The sequence below is a fragment of the Giraffa tippelskirchi genome, chromosome 2 (genome assembly GCF_054371585.1).
Source record: "Giraffa tippelskirchi isolate mGirTip1 chromosome 2, T2T-mGirTip1v1.2.pri, whole genome shotgun sequence".
In the NCBI taxonomy this organism is placed as follows: domain Eukaryota; kingdom Metazoa; phylum Chordata; class Mammalia; order Artiodactyla; family Giraffidae; genus Giraffa; species Giraffa tippelskirchi.
The window spans coordinates 43,723,736-43,742,938 of NC_137276.1; the positions used below are offsets into that span (position 1 = coordinate 43,723,736).

At 35.3% G+C, this 19,203-nt stretch overlaps 1 protein-coding gene across 14 annotated transcripts in view; it reads right to left on the bottom strand.

Annotated features, from left to right (window-relative positions):
- The window catches only part of PCDH15 (protocadherin related 15), a 797,082-nt gene that overhangs the window by 34,082 nt on the left and 743,797 nt on the right, over window positions 1-19,203 (bottom strand). For all 14 annotated transcript variants that reach the window (XM_081573683.1, XM_081573682.1, XM_081573681.1 and 11 more), the window contains one exon: window positions 3,178-3,354. In XM_081573683.1, coding sequence (XP_081429809.1) covers window positions 3,178-3,354 — 177 coding nt within the window. The remainder of the gene's footprint in view (window positions 1-3,177; window positions 3,355-19,203) is intronic.

A 19,203-nucleotide genomic window follows, 5' to 3' on the forward strand; every position in this document is an offset into this window, starting at 1 on the left:
ACTTTCACTTTTCCCTTTCAATCACTGGAGAAGGAAATGGCAACCCACTCCAGTATTCTTGCCTGGAGAATCCCAGGGACGGCGGAGCCTGGTGGGCTGCCATCTATGTGGTCGCACAGAATCGGACACGACTGAAGTGACTTAGCAGTAGCAGTAGCAGCAGTGTAAAGTGGGAAAGATGCCTGAAATGAGAAATTCATAAGGTGGTAGAAACTGTAAGAACCAAATGGAAAAGGAAAAAAACATTTTTTTGAAAGACATAAAAATAAAGAATTCCTTTAATGTGCTTAACGAAAGGCTAACACAGATGAGTCAGTGAACTTGAAAAAGGGCAACAGAAATTATCCAAACAAAAATACAAAGAGACAAGAATGTTGGGGGAAGGGAGAAGAACAAGAATAAAGCACTCAAAAGCTATGAGGAAAAAACAAATTTTAATTGGAGTCTCAGAAAAGGAATAAAGACAGAATAGGGTATAAGAAACATTTGAAGATATTTTGTCTGAGAATATTCCAGAAATGAAAACAATAAGAATAAAAACTTCCCAGACAAAAATGCAGATTAAAGATACTCCAAGAACCTCAACAATAAAAGCAAGATAAAAATGATATGCATAAATTGCAAAAAATCTAAGCAATTCAGATAACTCAAAATGAGAAAAATCAAAATACTCCTAACCTCGTGAAATAAAATATGTAATTAAAGAGTATTAATGTCATTTCAGTTTTCTATGCATTTATATGTTTTTTTTAATTTTTTGATATAGTTAAATCAGTTTTCAAAAATCGAAGTGAACACCTTGGAGGAAGTACTTTTTTGTTTGTTTCTAATGCTTTTTCCAGAAAATTCTAACATTCTTAGCTTTTAGGATAAGGGAAAATTGAGAGGATAATCCTATTTCCATTGGTCTGGACACTAGGCAACAATCCTAATGTCCTAGTGTATCCGTTCAGTGTTAAAAGTAAATATACAAAACCTTTTGTTTAGAATAGATAATAATGTCTGATAATATCTTTGCATTATCAGCCTTGCATTATGTAATATATCTATGTAATTTCATTACAAAACATTTCAAAAACAATTCTAGGGTTTAAATTAGACAAGCGTTTCACAGCTGCTAGTTCAAGGTGAAGACTGCTAAGACAAATATTTTAATACTTCACAGATATTCTGTCCTCTCAATATAACTTTTTAAAGTTTATAGTTACTGTATATTTTTTGCTTTCTTCTTGGCTATAATAGTTATTGAATTGAATTTAGAGTTATACTCTTCACAATATAATATAGGTTTGGGAAAATTTGTTTAGAATGAAGAACGTGTATCTTATACTTTATACTGTAAGTTGAAATCAAATTGGCTTCAGTTTCCAAATCTTTTATCTCTAAAATATTTGTAAGTACAATTCAAATTATAATCAACATTATTTTACTCTCTAGAGACAGATTATCATCCTAAAGACAGAGATATTTTTAAATTTAGGAAAACAACTTAAATACAATCTATCATATTTTGAAATAAAACCAATATATATATAGAAGAATGCAGATGAATTTAAATAAATGTTAATAATGACAATTAATAGAAAGAACATATATAAATTGCTTTTAAAGTGTATTCCTAAAGAACTTTTAAATTAATAAAGTAAGCAAATATTGACTTAGTAGACTTAAATGTTGCTTCATTTGGATGGTGATTCTAAAGCCTGAGAGGAAGCTCTTTCTTCAGTCATTTGTGTTTCCTCACAGTGATTAGTATATTATCTTGCAAATGGCCCAAATATCTATTATATATAAATTTATTTCATCTTAATTATTAATACTTGACAACTATATCTTTTAAAAAATTAAGTTGATATTAAATCAGTATTTTATTGTTGCTAAAATAAGAATAGTTGAATGTTGATGAACAGATATAAAGTAAAACTAAATTCAGGATTCATGAGTATTAATAAATAAATGGGTAAACATATGCTTACTAAATAAAAACATGCACCCATATATGGACATACATGTAAATTTATATATGCATATATTTATTTATATGCTGTTTATTATATAGAGAGACAAAGAAAAACTAAATTCTAAAATAATGGGTTTTGGAGATATATATGTAGCTTATACATATATATACACACACATCTCTGAATATTTGTAATATACACATTTTATTATATTGGAGAAGGCAATGGCACACATTTTATTATATAACAATATGTATTTTTACTGTAATATGTGTTTTACTTTGGATAAGAATTACATGCCAAGAATCTTTTGAACACTAGGTGTCACTAAAGTAAAGGAGAAATTAACAACAACAAAAGCTGTTCTAGAATAACTTCTGAAGGAGACTCTATAACTGCATTTTGTTTATGATTCTGTTATTTTCCTTATTTTTAGGATTTGTAACTCATATATTCAAACTCACACCAGTATGAAATGTCACATGGACTTAGGTGGAAGTGACTATATCCTCTGCTTTCCACCAGCAAGTCAGGAGAAAAATCAGATACTAATTTTTGCCTATTCAGGAAGACCTTGAAGAAATAAGGCTTCTTCTTAAAATTCAAGCCTATTAACATCATTGAAGGCAAACTGCCACTTTAAGAATGAATCTATGCTTTCCTCTCTAAGAACCAGGTTTGTGGAGTAAGAGTGGAAGAATATGCAAGGTGATTTCACTGAACTGCTCCTTGCTCTTAAGCATAATGGATCTTCTGACATCTCAAGGAGAAAGATCCTCCGAGTTCACTTATCTCACACTCAGACGTGAAAATTCTTGGCATGAGCACCCTAGGCATTGCTTCTTCAATTTTTTTTTTTGCTCACACTTCACTTTGAAGAACAATTCGGTGGGTTTTAAACTTTTAAGTGGGGATTCCCTTGTAGCTCAGTTGGTAAAGAATCTGCCGACAATGCAGGAGACCATTCAATTCCTAGGTGGGGAAGATCCCCTGGAGAAAGAAATGGAAACCCATTCCAGTATTCTTGCCTGGAAAATCCCATGGACAGAGGAGCCTGGCGGGCTACATACAGTTCATGGGGTCACAAGAGTCAGACGCGACTTAGTGACTAAACCATCAACTATCACCAAACTTTAAGTACTTATAGCCTTAAATTAGGGTTATCTATGGGTGATAGTGCAACCATAGTGCTGTTACAGACAATAAAAGTACTCACTTAAAAAGCTCATTTCTGTCGATGGCTCTGTTGGTTTGGGGGTCAATTGCATAGACAGTCAAGTCACACTTGGTATAATCTTCTAGAGAAAAGGCATCCCCATGCCGACGAGCACCAATGGACTCCACCACAACCTTGGCACCAGGAATCTGCTCCTGAACATAGCGATCCAAAATCCTATAAATCAAACAAAGCACAAACATGACATTCTGACAGATTAACTGGGGGAAAAAATCACCCTCATCTTGAAATGACATTAAGTAAATGAAAAACGATGACAGCCTGGTTTTTGCTAATGCTTAGTGAATACTAACTCTTGAAAAAAATTCTCCATGTATTTAGAACATTTAACTCCCAATGATGCTAGAAGCTGAATAAGGTAGAAAGAGGTCATCAACCATGTCCTCTTTAAGTCTAGACTTTTAAAATTTATGATACTAATTGAGCTTTTACATGGCTCATGAGAAATACCAACTATGTTGTACAAATAAAGCTGTCTGTGCTTTATAGGAGCGATGGGGTCTTAGAACTCTTGAGTTCATATGGTTGGTGTTATAAATTACACCTTTCACCAGATTTTGGATACACGCCATATAGCTATATACCAAGGTGCAAGAGTTGGATACCTGTTTCCCTCAGTGTATAAAGACCCTTAGAAAACGATAGCAGTGGAAGAATGTAGATATTTTGCTTTGCCAGATTTATCCGATTATGATAAAATCCTCAGAGGCTATTTAGGTGAATACAAATAACTAAAGTGAAAGTGAAAGTGTTAGTTACTAAGTCTTGTCCCATTCTTTGTGACCCCATGGACTGTAGCCAACCAGGCTCTTCTGTCCATGGAATTCTCCAGGGAAGAATACTGGAGTGGGTTGCCATTTCCTTCTCCAGGGCATCTTCCCTACCCAGGGATCGAATCTGGGTCTCCTGCATTGCAAGCAGACTACCAACAGAGCTACCAAATAACTAAAAGATATATCATTTAGTACAGAATTAGTAATATTCAATAGAAAAGAAAGAAATAACAGTAACCCATAGGTGATTTTTTGTAAACTACAATTTTTTTCTAATTGGATAATGATTTTAATTGAAAGTATAAATTATAGCCAAATAAAGGCAATTTCCTTAACGTTCTTTTTCTTATTAAAAACTTCATAATATTAATCCTTGAAGATTAACACTAGAATGCGTATTATTAAATATAGACATTTATATGTAAATGAATTAATTTTAATAACTAAACATGACAAATAGAGTCCAAGCTGTGAAGCGTTTGAGGGGAATGAGGAATAATATATTCTAAAGAATTTTGATGCACCAGGAAATAACTTTTACTTCAGATGCCAAAATTGATCTGTTTTCTCCTCTATTAAAAAAATATATTGCCTTCAGAGTCTGGTATGTGCTTGGTTTGCCCTGTTGAAAGAGAAGGAGGATATGAAACTTTGGAGGAAATGGCTGTACTGCTGAGCACAAGTCCATGGTGTGCACACCAGAGGACCTCGTCAGTGTAAATGAAGTGTCTTGTTGTTTACTTTTAAACTGGTGTAGAAGAGCATAGTTGAAGTTTCTCTTACTGAAGTACTCCTCATTCTTTTCTTTTTCTCTCATCATCAAGATTTTTTTTCCTTAAACATTTAGAGATATTTTGGGATAAAGCTAAATAATTTCAGATCTGAAGTCTTTTTTTTTTAAACCTTTTTCTGATAAATATATTAAAACTAAATTCAAGTATTTTAAAATATGAACATATTTTATAAAAATCAATCTTCTATTTATCATCTATGTCCATATACCTAAGCATTTCTACAATATCTGCCTACACTATATATATATAACATTACACATATCAGTCAGTTCAGTCGCTCAGTCGTGTCCGACTCTCTGCGACCCCATGAATTGCAGCACGCCAGGCCTCTCTGTCCATCACCAACTCCCGTAGTCTACCCAAACCCATGTTCATCGAGTCGGTGATGCCATCCAACCATCTCATCCTCTGTCGTCCCCTTCTCCTCCCGCCCCCAATCCTACCCAGCATTAGGGTCTTTTCCAATGAGTCAACCCTTCGCATGAGGTGGCCAAAGTATTGGAGTTTCAGCTTCAACATCAGACCTTCCAATGAACACCCAGGGTTGATCTCTTTTAGGATGGATTGATTGGATCTCCTTGCAGTCCAAGAAACTCTCAAGAGTCTTCTCCAACACCACAGTTCAAAAGCATCAATTCTGCGGCGCTCAGCTTTCTTCACCGTCCAACTCTCACATCCATACATGACCACTGGAAAAACCATAGCCTTGACTAGACGGACTTTTGTTGGCAAAGTAATGTCTCTGCTTTTAAACATGCTATCTAGGTTGGCCATAACCTTCCTTCCAAGTAGTAAGCGTCTTTTAATTTCATGGCTGCAGTCACCATCAGCAGTGATTCTGGAGCCCAAAAAAGTAAAGTCTGACACTGTTTCCACTGTTTCCCCATCTATTTCCCATGGAGTGATGGGACCAGAAGCCATGATCTTAGTTTTCTGAACGTTGAGCTTTAAGCCAACTTTTTCACTCTCCTCCTTCACCTTCATCAAGAGGCTCTTTAGTTCTTCTTCACTTTCTGCCATAAGGGTGGTGTCATCCGCATATCTGAGATTATTGATATTTCTCCCGGGAATCTTGATTCCAGCTTGTGTTTCTTCCAGCCCAGCGTTTCTCATGATGTACTCTGCATATAAGTTAAATAAGCATGGTGACAATATACAGCCTTGACGTACTCCTTTTCCTATTTGGAACCAGTCTGTTGTTCCATGTCCAGTTCTAACTGTTGCTTCCTGACCTGCATACAGGTTTCTCAAGAGACAGGTCAGATGGTCTGGGATTCCCATCTCTTTCAGAATTTTCCACAGTTTATTGTGATCCACACAGTCAAAGGCTTTGGCATAGTCAATAAAGCAGAAATAGATGTTTTTCTGGAACTCTCTTGCTTTTTCGATGATCCAGCGGATATTGGCAATTTGATCTCTGGTTCCTCTGCCTTTTCTAAAACCAGCTTGAACATCTGGAAGTTCACGGTTCACGTATTGCTGAAGCCTGGCTTGGAGAATTTTGAGCATTACTTTACTAGCATGTGAGATGAGTGCAATTGTGCAGTAGTTTGAGCATTCTTTGGCATTGCCTTTCTTTGGGATTGGAACGAAGACTGACCTTTTCCAGTCCTGTGGCCACTGCTGAGTTTTCCAAATTTGCCGGCATATCAAGTGCAGCACTTTCACAGCATCACCTTTGAGGATTTGAAATAGCTCAACTGGAATTCCATCACCTCCACTAGCTTTGTTCGTAGTGATGCTTTCTAAGGCCCACTTGACTTCACATTCCAGGATGTCTGGCTCTAGGTGAGTGATCACACCATCATGATTATCTGGGTCGTGAAGATCTTTTTTGTACAGTTCTTCTGTGTATTCTTGCCACCTCTTCTTAATATCTTCTGCTTCTGTTAGGTCCATACCATTTCTGTCCTTTATCGAGCCTATCTTTGCGTGAAATGTTCCCTTGGTATCTCTAATTTTCTTGAAGAGGTCTCTAGTCCTTCCCAATCTGTTGTTTTCCTCTATTTGTTTGCACTGATCGCTGAGGAAGGCTTTCTTATCTCTCCTTGCTATTCTTTGGAACTCTGCATTCAGATGAGAATATCTTTCCTTTTCTCCTTTGCTTTTCGCTTCTCTTCTCTTCCCAGCTATCTGTAAGGCCTCCTCAGACAGCCATTTTGCTTTTTTGCATTTCTTTTCCATGGGGATTTTCTTGATCCCTGTCTCCTGTACAATGTCATGAACCTCTGTCCATAGTTCATCAGGCACTCTGTCTATCAGGTCTAGTGCCTTAAATCTATTTGTCACTTCCACTGTATACTCATAAGGGATTTGATCTAGGTCATACCTGAATGGTCTAGTGGTTTTCCCTACTTTCTTCAATTTAAGTCTGAATTTGGCAATAAGCAGTTCATGATCTGAGCCACAGTCTGCTCCCGGTCTTTGCTGACTGTATAGAGCTTCTCCATCTTTGGCTGCAAAGAATATAATCAATCTGATTTCGGTGTTGACCATCTGGTGATGTCCACGTGTAGAGTCTTCTCTTGTGTTGTTGGAATAGGGTGTTTGCTATTACCAGTGCATTCTTGTGGCAAAACTCTATTAGCCTTTGCCTTGCTTCATTCTGTACTCCAAAGCCAAACCTGCCTGTTACGCCAGGTGTTTCTTGACTATATGTGTGATATTCATAAGAATGAATTTATAGGCCTTGATATTCATATGTACATAGATAAAGGGTTGCTTCCAATTTTCTTTAACCTCATTTTTTTTTTAAAGTAACTCTCTAAGTACTTACTTTGAGTTGGCAAATATAAATTAAAGCTAATGTTTACATTGCCCTTATTTTATTTCACTCGAATTTATTAATTTATTAAGCCAATTCACACATACATTTTGAAATCAAATGTCATGTGGATTTACAGTTTGTAATTTCATCAAGAAATTCTACCAGTATAAGTATTTGCATGCTACTAGGTCACTGTCTATTTATGATATTATGACTTTGAAGGCTTTAATTAATAGAAGACTTTCACTTAAAGTGAAAGTGGAGTGAAAGTGAAAGTCATTCAGCTGTGTCCAACTCTTTGCCACCCCATGGACTATACAGTCCATGGAATTCTCCAGGCCAGAATACTTGAGTGGGTAGGCTTTCCCTTCTCCAGGGGATCTTCCCAAACTAAGAATCAAACCCAGGTCTCCCGCATTGCAGGTGGATTCTTTACCAGCTGAGCCACAAGGGAAGTCTAAGAATACTGGGTAACCTATCCCTTCTCTAGGGGATTTCCCAACCCAGGAATTGAACTGGGGTCCCTTTCACTGTAGGCAGATTCTTTACCAACTGAGCTATCAGGGAAGTCTAACTTTAATAAAATAAGTTCTATAATTTATAATTTATATATATGTGTATGCATATGCACATACAGAGAGAGAAAGAGAAGGATCTATTATACTCTTTATCAATCTGTAACATCTGTAACATCAATCTGTATCTCCCTTGATACACAAACACTGTATCAAGGGAGATGCCTGTGACGATGTTTATATAATGTTAATTGTGCCCTGAACCTAAATTCTTGGAAGCAATACATCAACTGAAAATATAAGTAGCATAATCGAATATTTGGCAGTATGATATTTAATTATGGCAACATTTTTCAAAACAACAAACTGTCTGATCTGTGAAGAATTAAATATAGTGTGAATGAATTGGTATAATAATTATAATACTTAAAAAAATTAAATTTACATTTAGGGCTTATTGTTCTACTTCAGTTTAAAAGATCAGTAGCATACTCATAATATTGAGTAATATATTATTACGTGATCTTTAGACAAAGTTTCAAAGTTTCTATAAAGAAATATGCTAATATAATTATATATATTATATGTACACATATGTTTATATGTACATATAACATTTTACTGTGCTACCACATGATAGCTATTTATTTAAAATTTAATCTATTTTCTAATTTAAATTAAAAATTGCAATCTATATAGCCTTCTTATAATAAATGTTGTAAGAAAAACTTTTTTATGCAAAACACCTTTTTTTAAATCACAGACTAAGAGAACTAATAAACAACTGGCTCAGTTAACTGATTTATTATCAAAGGTAGTTATTTTTGGTTGATTCCCCTAAATTTTAATTTACAGCATCACTTATCCAATTTCTTATATGTGCATTTCACCAGAAATTGTGTTATAAAAAAATAAGTGTAGCAGCTTTCCTGAAATAGTTTTATAACTAAAACAAGTATTTACTTATGGCTAACTTGTTTTTTCACACTAAAACTGTTACACGGATCATCTTTTCAGTTACCTATTTGTGTGAATGAGCCACAGTAAAACTACCATTGATGCGAGTTTCTGGCCTTGTGTTAGAGCAGCTCACTTTTCCTTCACCCACGCCCCCCAAAAAATAGGTTGGGTTTTTAATTAGGTCTGCCTTCTAAGAAGCGTTGTGCAGAGGGAGTGGTTAGAAACCCAACCTGATGCTAGCTCATAGATGTAGATTCTAATTAAATTTCCACCACTGGCATCTGTGTGTTTGTGAAAATCACTGAGCCTCTCAAAGTTTTAGGAAACTCTTCTCTGCAAAGGGGAAAATAATAATTTCTACCTTAAAGGCCTCTATGAGACATTATTTATATAACACCCAATTAAGTGCACAAAGCCCAACAAATAAAAACATGCCACAAATGTTAGCTATTTGTCGTGGTGGTTGTAAAAACTCCTCAGATTTCATGATTGTAAACCCTACTTAGCCTTTTGTTGAGGTAAATATGTTTTATATTTAACTAGCAACATAGAGAGCTCCACTCCAGGTACCTGTCAATATTTTTTCAAAAGCCTGGCTAAAAGAATCAATAGGCACTGCAGATGACCAGAGGGATACGCAGCACAGCACAGGCTTTCCTAATATTCTAAACTAATTTCTTCTCATAAAACAGACTTGTAGAGACTATCCAGACCATATCCTCAGCAACATTCCAGGTTCCATAGAACATTTTGTTAATGACATTAGGAGATATCTTCTCTAAGATGTCCCACAGGATAAAAACATTCCTCCAATCCTGCATCTCACTTAGAAATAGTTCTGCATTTCCACTGGAAGTGATTTTTTTTTCTTAATTTTGTAACTGATTCACATTTTTTTTTCCAATTTTTTGTGTACCTCTTTCACTTTGGCCTTAAAATGATGAAAACAAAGTTTGCTTTCTACTTTGTAGTGTCTCTGCAGGATGTTTTAGCTTCTTTATTACCAGTCTCATTTTCATTCTTTCCACAATGTCTTTCTATTCTGTTTGCCATATTCAGTTTCTGACTTATGTTAAATGTTTTTTACCTTGTTTCACTGTATGAATCATTATAAACTGCCTCAATTCTCCTTGAATAAAGTTAAACATTAAAAAAAAAGCAACTATATGTAACCTCTGTTGCAACTTAGACATAAGTGAAGTTATTAATAAAATAGTTTGTGTTGCTGCTCATACATTTGGAATTTTCTTATATAAACATGTGGTTGAATTTATTCCACAAGCTAATAAAACAGCAGCACAGAAAAGTAAATTGTATAGAAGTTGGAAAAAATTAAGAGAAGAACTACAAAGATGATTAAGAGAATAGAGGCACCAATCATTGCTGATCAGGTATCTGAATTGAGTGGCTGCACAAGAACACAGTATATTTACCTGGTACCACGGCCTGGAAATAACTATAAGAGATAATAAACTGTTCTATTTGGCAAAACTTCTGGACCATAAAACAAAAGAATATGAGAGAAAGAAGTATTTTGAAAGGAAAAAAAAAATACCCACTATGTATCTTGGAAATCTTTATAAAGCAACTGTGATTCATGTTTTTAATGGAATCATAATATCATGATATTATTTTCATCTTGCAACTGCTTTCTAGTTATTTTCTATTTGGTGCAACTAAAAACTCTGAAAAATGAACTGAATGATATGATATTTGGGAAAAGTAAACAGAGGTTATAGCACTTTACTTTTTTTTCCCCTATTGTTTGCTTTAAAATATTTATTCAAATTCTTCTAAAATTATAGCACAAATAATAAGCTAAAAATATTACAGTCAACATTATAGTATCTTTATTAAAATTGTCTCTTCTGAATTAAATTTATTTTTATTTCCCACAGTCTAGCTCAGCCTATTCTTTAAGCTTGCTCTTTTCTTAAGTAGAATACTTGCTCCAACACTGCTTTATTTTTTAATGTTTGTATTCTTTTTACAGGGTAAACAAAGACAATGTAAAACCATCTCTATCAGCCCTAAAACTAAAAAAACAGGGTCTTTAAAATGAGCATTTCAAACCATTTTCAATTAAGATTCTACTTATCTCTTTTTGCAAACAATAGCAGTTGCTCAAATATATCAACATTATTTTTAAATAAAAATAAAATTAAAATGTCCTCAGTGGAATTCTAAAAAAGCATTATGTTTATTTTATTTATTTATTTTTTGCTTTATTTTCATTGTTTCTGGGTGAAAAAAGCAAAAAAAAAAATATAGGAGCAAATATATTGAATCTGACAAAAGATACAATCTAAATGGAACAGTTAAGCACCATTCTTTTATGTGTGTGTGTGTGTTGCTAAGAAAAACAGAAGAGGGACACAATTATGCATTTACATTTTTCTGTATCATATATATCAGATGGCAAATATAAATTTACAGCACTCATTTATTATCCTTCAATACTTTTTTCTTTCTCCCAAGAGAAACTGGTAGTTTTGACTATAAGCATTTAGAAATGTGTTAATCAATCAATGGTGAGTATGGCCATTAAAATATGAATAAACTATTGAAAGCAAACACATCAACATGCATGACTCTACTGAATCAATATACAGTAGAATCTAAAGAAAAAGTAAAATCTATTTGAAAGACTCTTTGTGACTCCATCAACTGTAGCCCACCAGGCTCCTCTGTCCATGTAATTCTCTAGGCAAGAATACTAGAGTGGGTTGCCATTCTCTTTTCCAGGGAATCTTCCCCACCCAGAGACTGAACCCTGTCTCCCACATTGCAGGCAGATTCTTTACCATCTGAGCTACCAGAAAAGTCCGAAAAATAATTTGCTTTGGTTTCTTCTTCAAAGTACATAAGTAACAACATCAGATACTGTTTTGTACAAGTCAAATTGTATTCTGGGCTATCTTAATTTTGTAAAAAACTATGAGTTCTTATAACATAATGAGTTGAAAAATGAGTATTTCCTCTAGGAAAGACAGGAAGTTACTTCTTTCTCTGTGAAAATAAAGCCCCAAATTAAGTATTTCAGAAAAATAGTAGGTGAATCCCTTTTGTGTCATAACAATGAATCACCTAGACTGAATAAAAGCAAATTACATTTATCATTTTTTTAAAGGAATCATGATATATACCTTGAATATTAAAAAAAAAATTGGATTTCATTTTATATTGAGTTTATGTTTTATTTTTATAACTGGCTTCAATTTATTTTACAGCTATTAGATGCCTATTACAAAAAACATTATTTTCAAAAGTTGTGCCATTGAGATGTCTATGCTTGATAATCTGATAAAATCAGATCATTTATAGTCATTCTCTCTTGATAACCTCTTCAACTTCATCTTTGTGTTGAGAATATTTGAACAAAATTGGCATGTGATTGGAGATATTTATAGCAATTCAATTTAGAACATAGTATATAAGAAAAACTACATAAGTATAAACCTTCAGTACAATAAAATATTTCATACATCCCAGCTGGGCCTATATTTTTCAACATATTTTCATTGGTTTGATTGGATAGCACCATGCCTGATATCTATACTGTGCTCAGTTCACATGGAATAAATCAGATAAAATTAAAAAAAAAATCTTAATGTAGAGCTAAAATGTGACTGTAGGGAACAGATAATGGAGCTTTAACCCATTACCAAGTTGGGAAATTAGTATCATGATGGTGAGAGAGGACTGACATCCAGGGCCTTTATTGATATGAATCAAGTATTGCCATATAAAGTCAATCCTTTCCAAGAACACAATACCATTACTTTCATATGTATAATTTTTATCAAATTTTTCAGTGTTCAAGTATGGCAAATATTATTTAGCTTTGTTTGCTCAGACCCAACACCTAGGAGTCATTATTGTGTCTTGTTCTCATATGTCCAATTTATAAAAAAATTCTGTAGGTTGTATCTTCAAAAATTATATCCTTAACTCCACCTTGTGTCCATACCTACCATCAGTTCCAAGCTACATTGATCCCTCTCCTGGACTATTGCTCTAGACTCTTTACTGGTCTCCTGATTTCCCATTCAACAACCTTTTAAAACTTAAGCTACAATGTTATTTATCTGTGCAAAACATTTAAAGCAAACTGCCCAAAAGAAATACAATGCAAGTTACACATATAAATTCAAATTTTCTGTAGCCACATTAAAAAATCAAAAATAAAAATGATGAGGTGAATTTAGTATATTTATTTAACTGTATATATCCCAAGTTATCATTTCATATATAATCCATACAAAAACATTAAGGAGATATTTTACTTTTTTTGGTATTAAGTCTTTGAAATCTGGTATGTATTTTATCCTTGCAGCACCTCTCATTTGGACTTGTCACTTTTCATGTCCTTGATAACCACATGTCATGTAGCTAGTAGCTACTATGCATGTGTGCATGCTAAGTTTGCTTCAGTTATGTCTCTTTGTGACCTTATGAACCATAGCCCATCGGGCTCCTCTGTCCATAGGATTCTCCAGGCAAGAATACTGGAATTGGTTGCCATATCCTCCTCCAGGGGATCTTCCAGACCCAGGGATCAAACTCAAATTTCTTACCTCTCCTGCACTGGCAGGCAGGTTCTTTACCACTAGCTCTATCTGGGAAGCCCAGGACTTTCTATTTTACACAGAGTAAAATGTTAAAATCATCCAGGTGGCCTATGAGATCCTATATAACTCATTTCCTACATTGACATCTATACCTTGATACCTTGATATGACAAATATATTCCTAACTCTGGATTTTCATATATGTAGTGTCGTCTCTCTGGGATAATTTTCTCTACTCCTGCCTCCCCACATCACCACAGACAAATGACTTTCTCCCTGACTTCTCTTAGATTTCTGCTAGATCTCTGCTTATTAGAAAGGTTTTCCTCAATCATCCTATATGAAATAATACATCTGTTTCATAATATGCATTGTTAGTTTTACTTGCTTTTATTATAGTTATTACTGCTTGACATCAAATTATGTATTCTTTATTATTCTTATCCTATTTACTGTTTTCCCCCAACAGAATGTAAGTTTCATGGGAACAAGGACTTTGCTTAAGTTCACTATTAAATTTTCAGTGCTTAAAACTAAGAACTACTCTTTATTTAATGACTAAATTGCCAGCTTCAGGATATGGATGCATATTCAGTCACTAAGTCATGTCGGACACTTTTGCAACCACATGGACTGTAGCCCTCCAGGCTCCTCTGTCCATGGAATTTCCCAGGCAAGAATACTGAAGTGGGTTGCCATTTTCTTCTCCACAGGATCTTCCCAACCCAGGGACTGAACCATCATCTCCTACATTGGCAGGCAGACTCTTTACCACTGAGCCACCAGGGAAGCCCCAAGATATGGATACTAGGAATCAAAAAGTTTAATTTCCTGGTCCAAGACTTCCTAACCACTAGTGGGCCAGACAGGGCTTAAGCCTAGATCTTGTGAATTCAAAGGGAAATCCTTCCTAGGAAAAACTGCTAATATATCACTTGGGAATTTCACACAAGATTTTCTTTAACGTGTTTTCTCATAGGAGTTAGAAGAGAAAAAACAAGCACTATAACTTTTTCTCTCTGCAAAATATAATGCTCCAAGTTAGGATTCGCTAATTTAGAGCCCACTAGCTAAATCAGCCTTACCTGTTCTTGAAAATAAAGTTTTATTTACAAAGGGATTTTGCTATGATGATTACTAATTATTTTTAACATTTAAATATTTTAACAACAAAATTAATTTAATGAAGCAGCAAAATTTAAATAATATGATTAAAAGTGCAAATATTATTATTAATTTATTATTAGTAAACTATCAATATACCCCTTTATAGAAAATTCCCTGAGGTTCCCAACTCTAGAGCAAAATGTAGATAAAAATGATCAACGATAGTGTGTTTATTGCTTAGCCTTTCAACTCCACCTTTCCTCTCAACACTAAGTCTTATGTAGATTTAAGACAATACAAGTGCTGGCTTTTATTTTTTATTGTTTCCTAGATTTTCTTCTGAAGTGATTTTTATAATTCTTATCCCAGAAATACACATTTTGGCTAGATTCTAAAGTATATTTTGTAATCTCTATTCCAGGAGCTATAGATTAATTACACAGACTCATTTCAAATGTTTTGCAAAATTTTCATGGAACTATTAGGCTCCTCCACACCAAAGCAATAACTACATCAATAAAGTCAATAAAGTGCTAATTTCACTGAATTTTCATATTGTATTTAGAAAATAAGAAGCATTTGACCAACTCTGAGACCTAAGTTACCAATTCTGATTTATATTATAACACAATATTTCTAAATTCTTTTACCTGTATTTTTGAAAATGTCATTTCCAAAGATTCTTAAGATTTAAATTTTAGAATCCCAAGCATCTTTTATTTATATGAGCTTCATGGTGAAGTGAAAAGAGCCAGGAGGAAGACACAAAATGCAAACAATGCAAAATCTTAGCTTTTTTAGACACTATTTCGGAGAAGACAATGGCACCCCACTCCAGTACTCTTGCCTGGATAATCCCATGGACGGAGGAGCCTGGTAGGCTGCAATCCATGGGGTCACGAAGAGTCGGACATGACTGAGCGACTTCACTTTCACTTTTCACTTTCATCCATGGAGAAGGAAATGGCAACCCACTCCAGTGTTCTTGCCTGGAGAATCCCAGGGACAGCGGAGCCTGGTGGGCTGCCATCTATGGGCTCGCACAGAGTCGGACACGACTGAAGCGACTTAGCAGCAGCAGCAGCAGCAGCAGCAGCAGCCGCAGCCAATCATTTGTCTGTTATAATAATATCTCCTTAACCTTACCCTCACAGCTATTTCTCCTACGCCTTAATCTCAAGAATTTGTAACCGAAAAACAATGCTCACAAAGAGATAAATGCTAAGATCAATCTATGATGCTTCAAAACACAAACATGCAAGGCCACTTGTAAGGGACACAGATTCCCATTATGGGACAATTTGCTGAATATATTAATATAATTAAAAAGATATGTGTTTCATTGCAAAAGGTCATTTGGTTACTTCTATAAGCATTAAAAAACAAAGTAATACAAGAATTTTTTTTTTTAGTAGATCTATTTAAGCCAGTTCCAAGAAAGTGGAAAATAATTATTATCATTCCTATAGCAGCTAACATTTACTCTTTGAGCATTCTATTTTCCAGGCATCATGCTCTTAGTTATCAAAGGACACTGACCCCTTCTGAAAAATCTTCCCAATCGTGAAACAGATTTATTAGATCATTACGTTTTTCTTTGATCTACTCTCCCAATTTGTGCTGATTTTGTGCTTATCAGGAACACTCGGATTATGATCTGGCCACTTCCCTAGTGGCTCAGCAGTAAAGAATCCACCTGTAATGAAGGAGATGCAGGAGAAGCGAGTTCGATCCCTGGCTCAGGAAGATCCCTTGGAGGAGGAAATGGCAACCTTCCCATATTCTTGCCTGGAAAATCCCATGGAGAGGAGGAGCCTGGCGGGCTAAAGTCTGTGGGGTCTCAAGAGTCAGACACAGCTGAGCAACTGAACACACACACAAAGGAGAAAAATAAAAGTGATGATCATATGGAGTTTGTTTTCCCATCTTAAGACAGAGATGTCTCAAGAAATACAGAAGATGGCTTTGAAGGTGATGTGGCTTATCTAAGAATACCTACAGGAAACGTATATATTGGTTAGTCTGATCACTGGAATAATAAATTCCTATTTTTAAGTACCAAGCTGGCACTCTACTGTCTACTTTGTCTATGTGTATGCTTTCATTATGCCCTCCATTTTCTCGCCCTCATCCCTGGGACATGGAGCATTTGGGGCTTCATGGTGCTGAATCAGATCTAACAGTCTTTATCACTACTTCCATCTTCTGTCTACTAAAGTTGATTTCAAGAGGAATCATAATGACTATAAACTATATGATTCCAAGGGTACAATCGTCTGGAAAAATATAACTATGGAGATAGTAAAATGATCACTGATTTCTGGGGGTTAGTGGGAAAGGTTTGAATAGTTGTAGCATGGAGGATTTTTTAGAGTAGTGAATCTATTCTGTATGATACTACAATGATAGATACAGTAGTCCAAACCACAGAATGTACAACACCAAGAGTGAACACTATGTAGACTACAGATTTGAGATGATTATGATGTGTCAACATAGGTTTATTGATTGTAACAAATGTACTATGGTACAAAATATGGATAGTGAGGAAAGCCATGTGTGGGGGGGGGTGGAAGGAGAAGTATATGGGCCTTCTCTGTATCTTCTGCTCTATTTTACAATGACATATAACTTTCCTGGAAAAAGTCTCTTTTTAAAAAGGGATCCAAAATTTTTGTCCTTAAAAATCTCTAAATTAACACAGATTGTAAAAAACAAACAAACAAAGACAGCCTGTAAAAGAGAATCTGGCATGCACCTGCTATGCTCACTGCACTAGCAAATTTAGGTTTACTTATGTGCTTAGTCACTCAGTCATGCCCGACTCTTTGTGACCCTTTGGACTGTAGCCTGGTAGGCTCCTGTGTCCATGGGATTTTTCAAGCAAGAATACAGGAGCAGGGGTGCCATTTTCCTTCTCCAGGGTATCTTCCCAGTCCAGGGATCAAAACGGAGTCATTGTGTCTCCTGTATTGCAGGTGGATTCTTTACCCACTGAGCCATCAGGGGAATCCCACAAATTTATGTTTAATTCTATCTAAAGGAACACAAGATTGACATCAAACTTATTTGCTTGAACCCATAATCCATAATCTGACCTCCATTACTAAATTATATTCTTTGAATAGAACATGCCAAAACTCTGAGATCTCTCTGCCTTACCCTACTGACTTTGGGTCACTAACCTGATTTGCATAGAATATCTATTGTTCATTGAATGTTTACAATTTTCATAGTCCTAGAAGAGTCCTCAGAGAAGGCAATGGCAACCCACTCCGGTAGTCTTGCCTGGAAAATCCCATGGACAGAGGAGCCTGGTGGGCTGCAGTCCATGGGGTTGCTATGAGTCAGACGTGACTGAGCTACTTCACTTTCATTTTCACTTTCCTGCATTGGAGAAGGAAATGGCAACCCACTCCAGTGCTCTGGCCTGGAGAATCCCAGGGACGGGGGATCCTGGTGGGCTGCCGTCTATGGGGTCGCAGAGAGTTGGACATGACTGAAGTGACTTAGCAGCAGCAGAAGAGTCCTAGATGGCTTATATTATCTAGTTCTCACAATATTCTATGAAAGGAGTTTTATCTTGTCAACAATGGTGAAATTGAGTCTGGGGAAATTGAAATTGAAGTCGCTCAGTCGTGTCCAACTCTGCGACCCCATGGACTGTAGCCTACCAGGTTCCACCGTCCATGGGATTTTCCAGGCAAGAATACTGGAGTGAGTTGCCATTTCCTTTGCCAGGAGATTTTCTTGACCCAGGGATTGAACCCGGATCTCCTGCATTGTAGGCAGATGCTTTACCATCTGAGCCACCAGGGAAGTAATAAGTCTGGGGAAGATTAAACTATTTGCCCAAGCTTGTGTTTCAAAGACAATATTATATGAAGTCAAAACTTCTTTCAAAGATGCCTTATTATTCTTTTTCAAATCTTCATATCTATGTAAGAGGAATAAATCATATAATTGCTATGAAATTATACTTTTACATTGCCATTTTCAGTTTTTATAAATTTTGTCTCAATATGAAGAAAAGAACATTATGATTTTGCTTGCATAAAACTTTCATTCAGGAAAATGCATCAAATGCTTACTATATAACTGGAATTATAGTAGTAAAAATTAGATTTCCTATCTTTATAAAGCTCATGTTAAATTGATATATAATATAAATATTAGATATGCTTTGAACAAAAGCAGGGGTTGAAAAGAGTGTCATCTCTTTTGGATGGTGTAATCAGAAAAAGCCTGTTCCAATAGATGACATTAAAACAGCTAAGCATTGATTCTACCTTTTTTCAGGTGTTAATCAGCTACAATTTAATAAAGGTTAAGCATATATGAACCACTTTTACAGAAGTAAACAAGATACTCTCTGACCGCTATTCCATGCTTAAATGTTGATAATCACCTCTTTCATAGGATGTTCTATGTGATAAAGAAACGCTAAATTTTGTGAAGCACCAGGAAGTAATTCTTGCAAAGCACATATGCTCTTATTATAGGAGAGTCACTCATGCC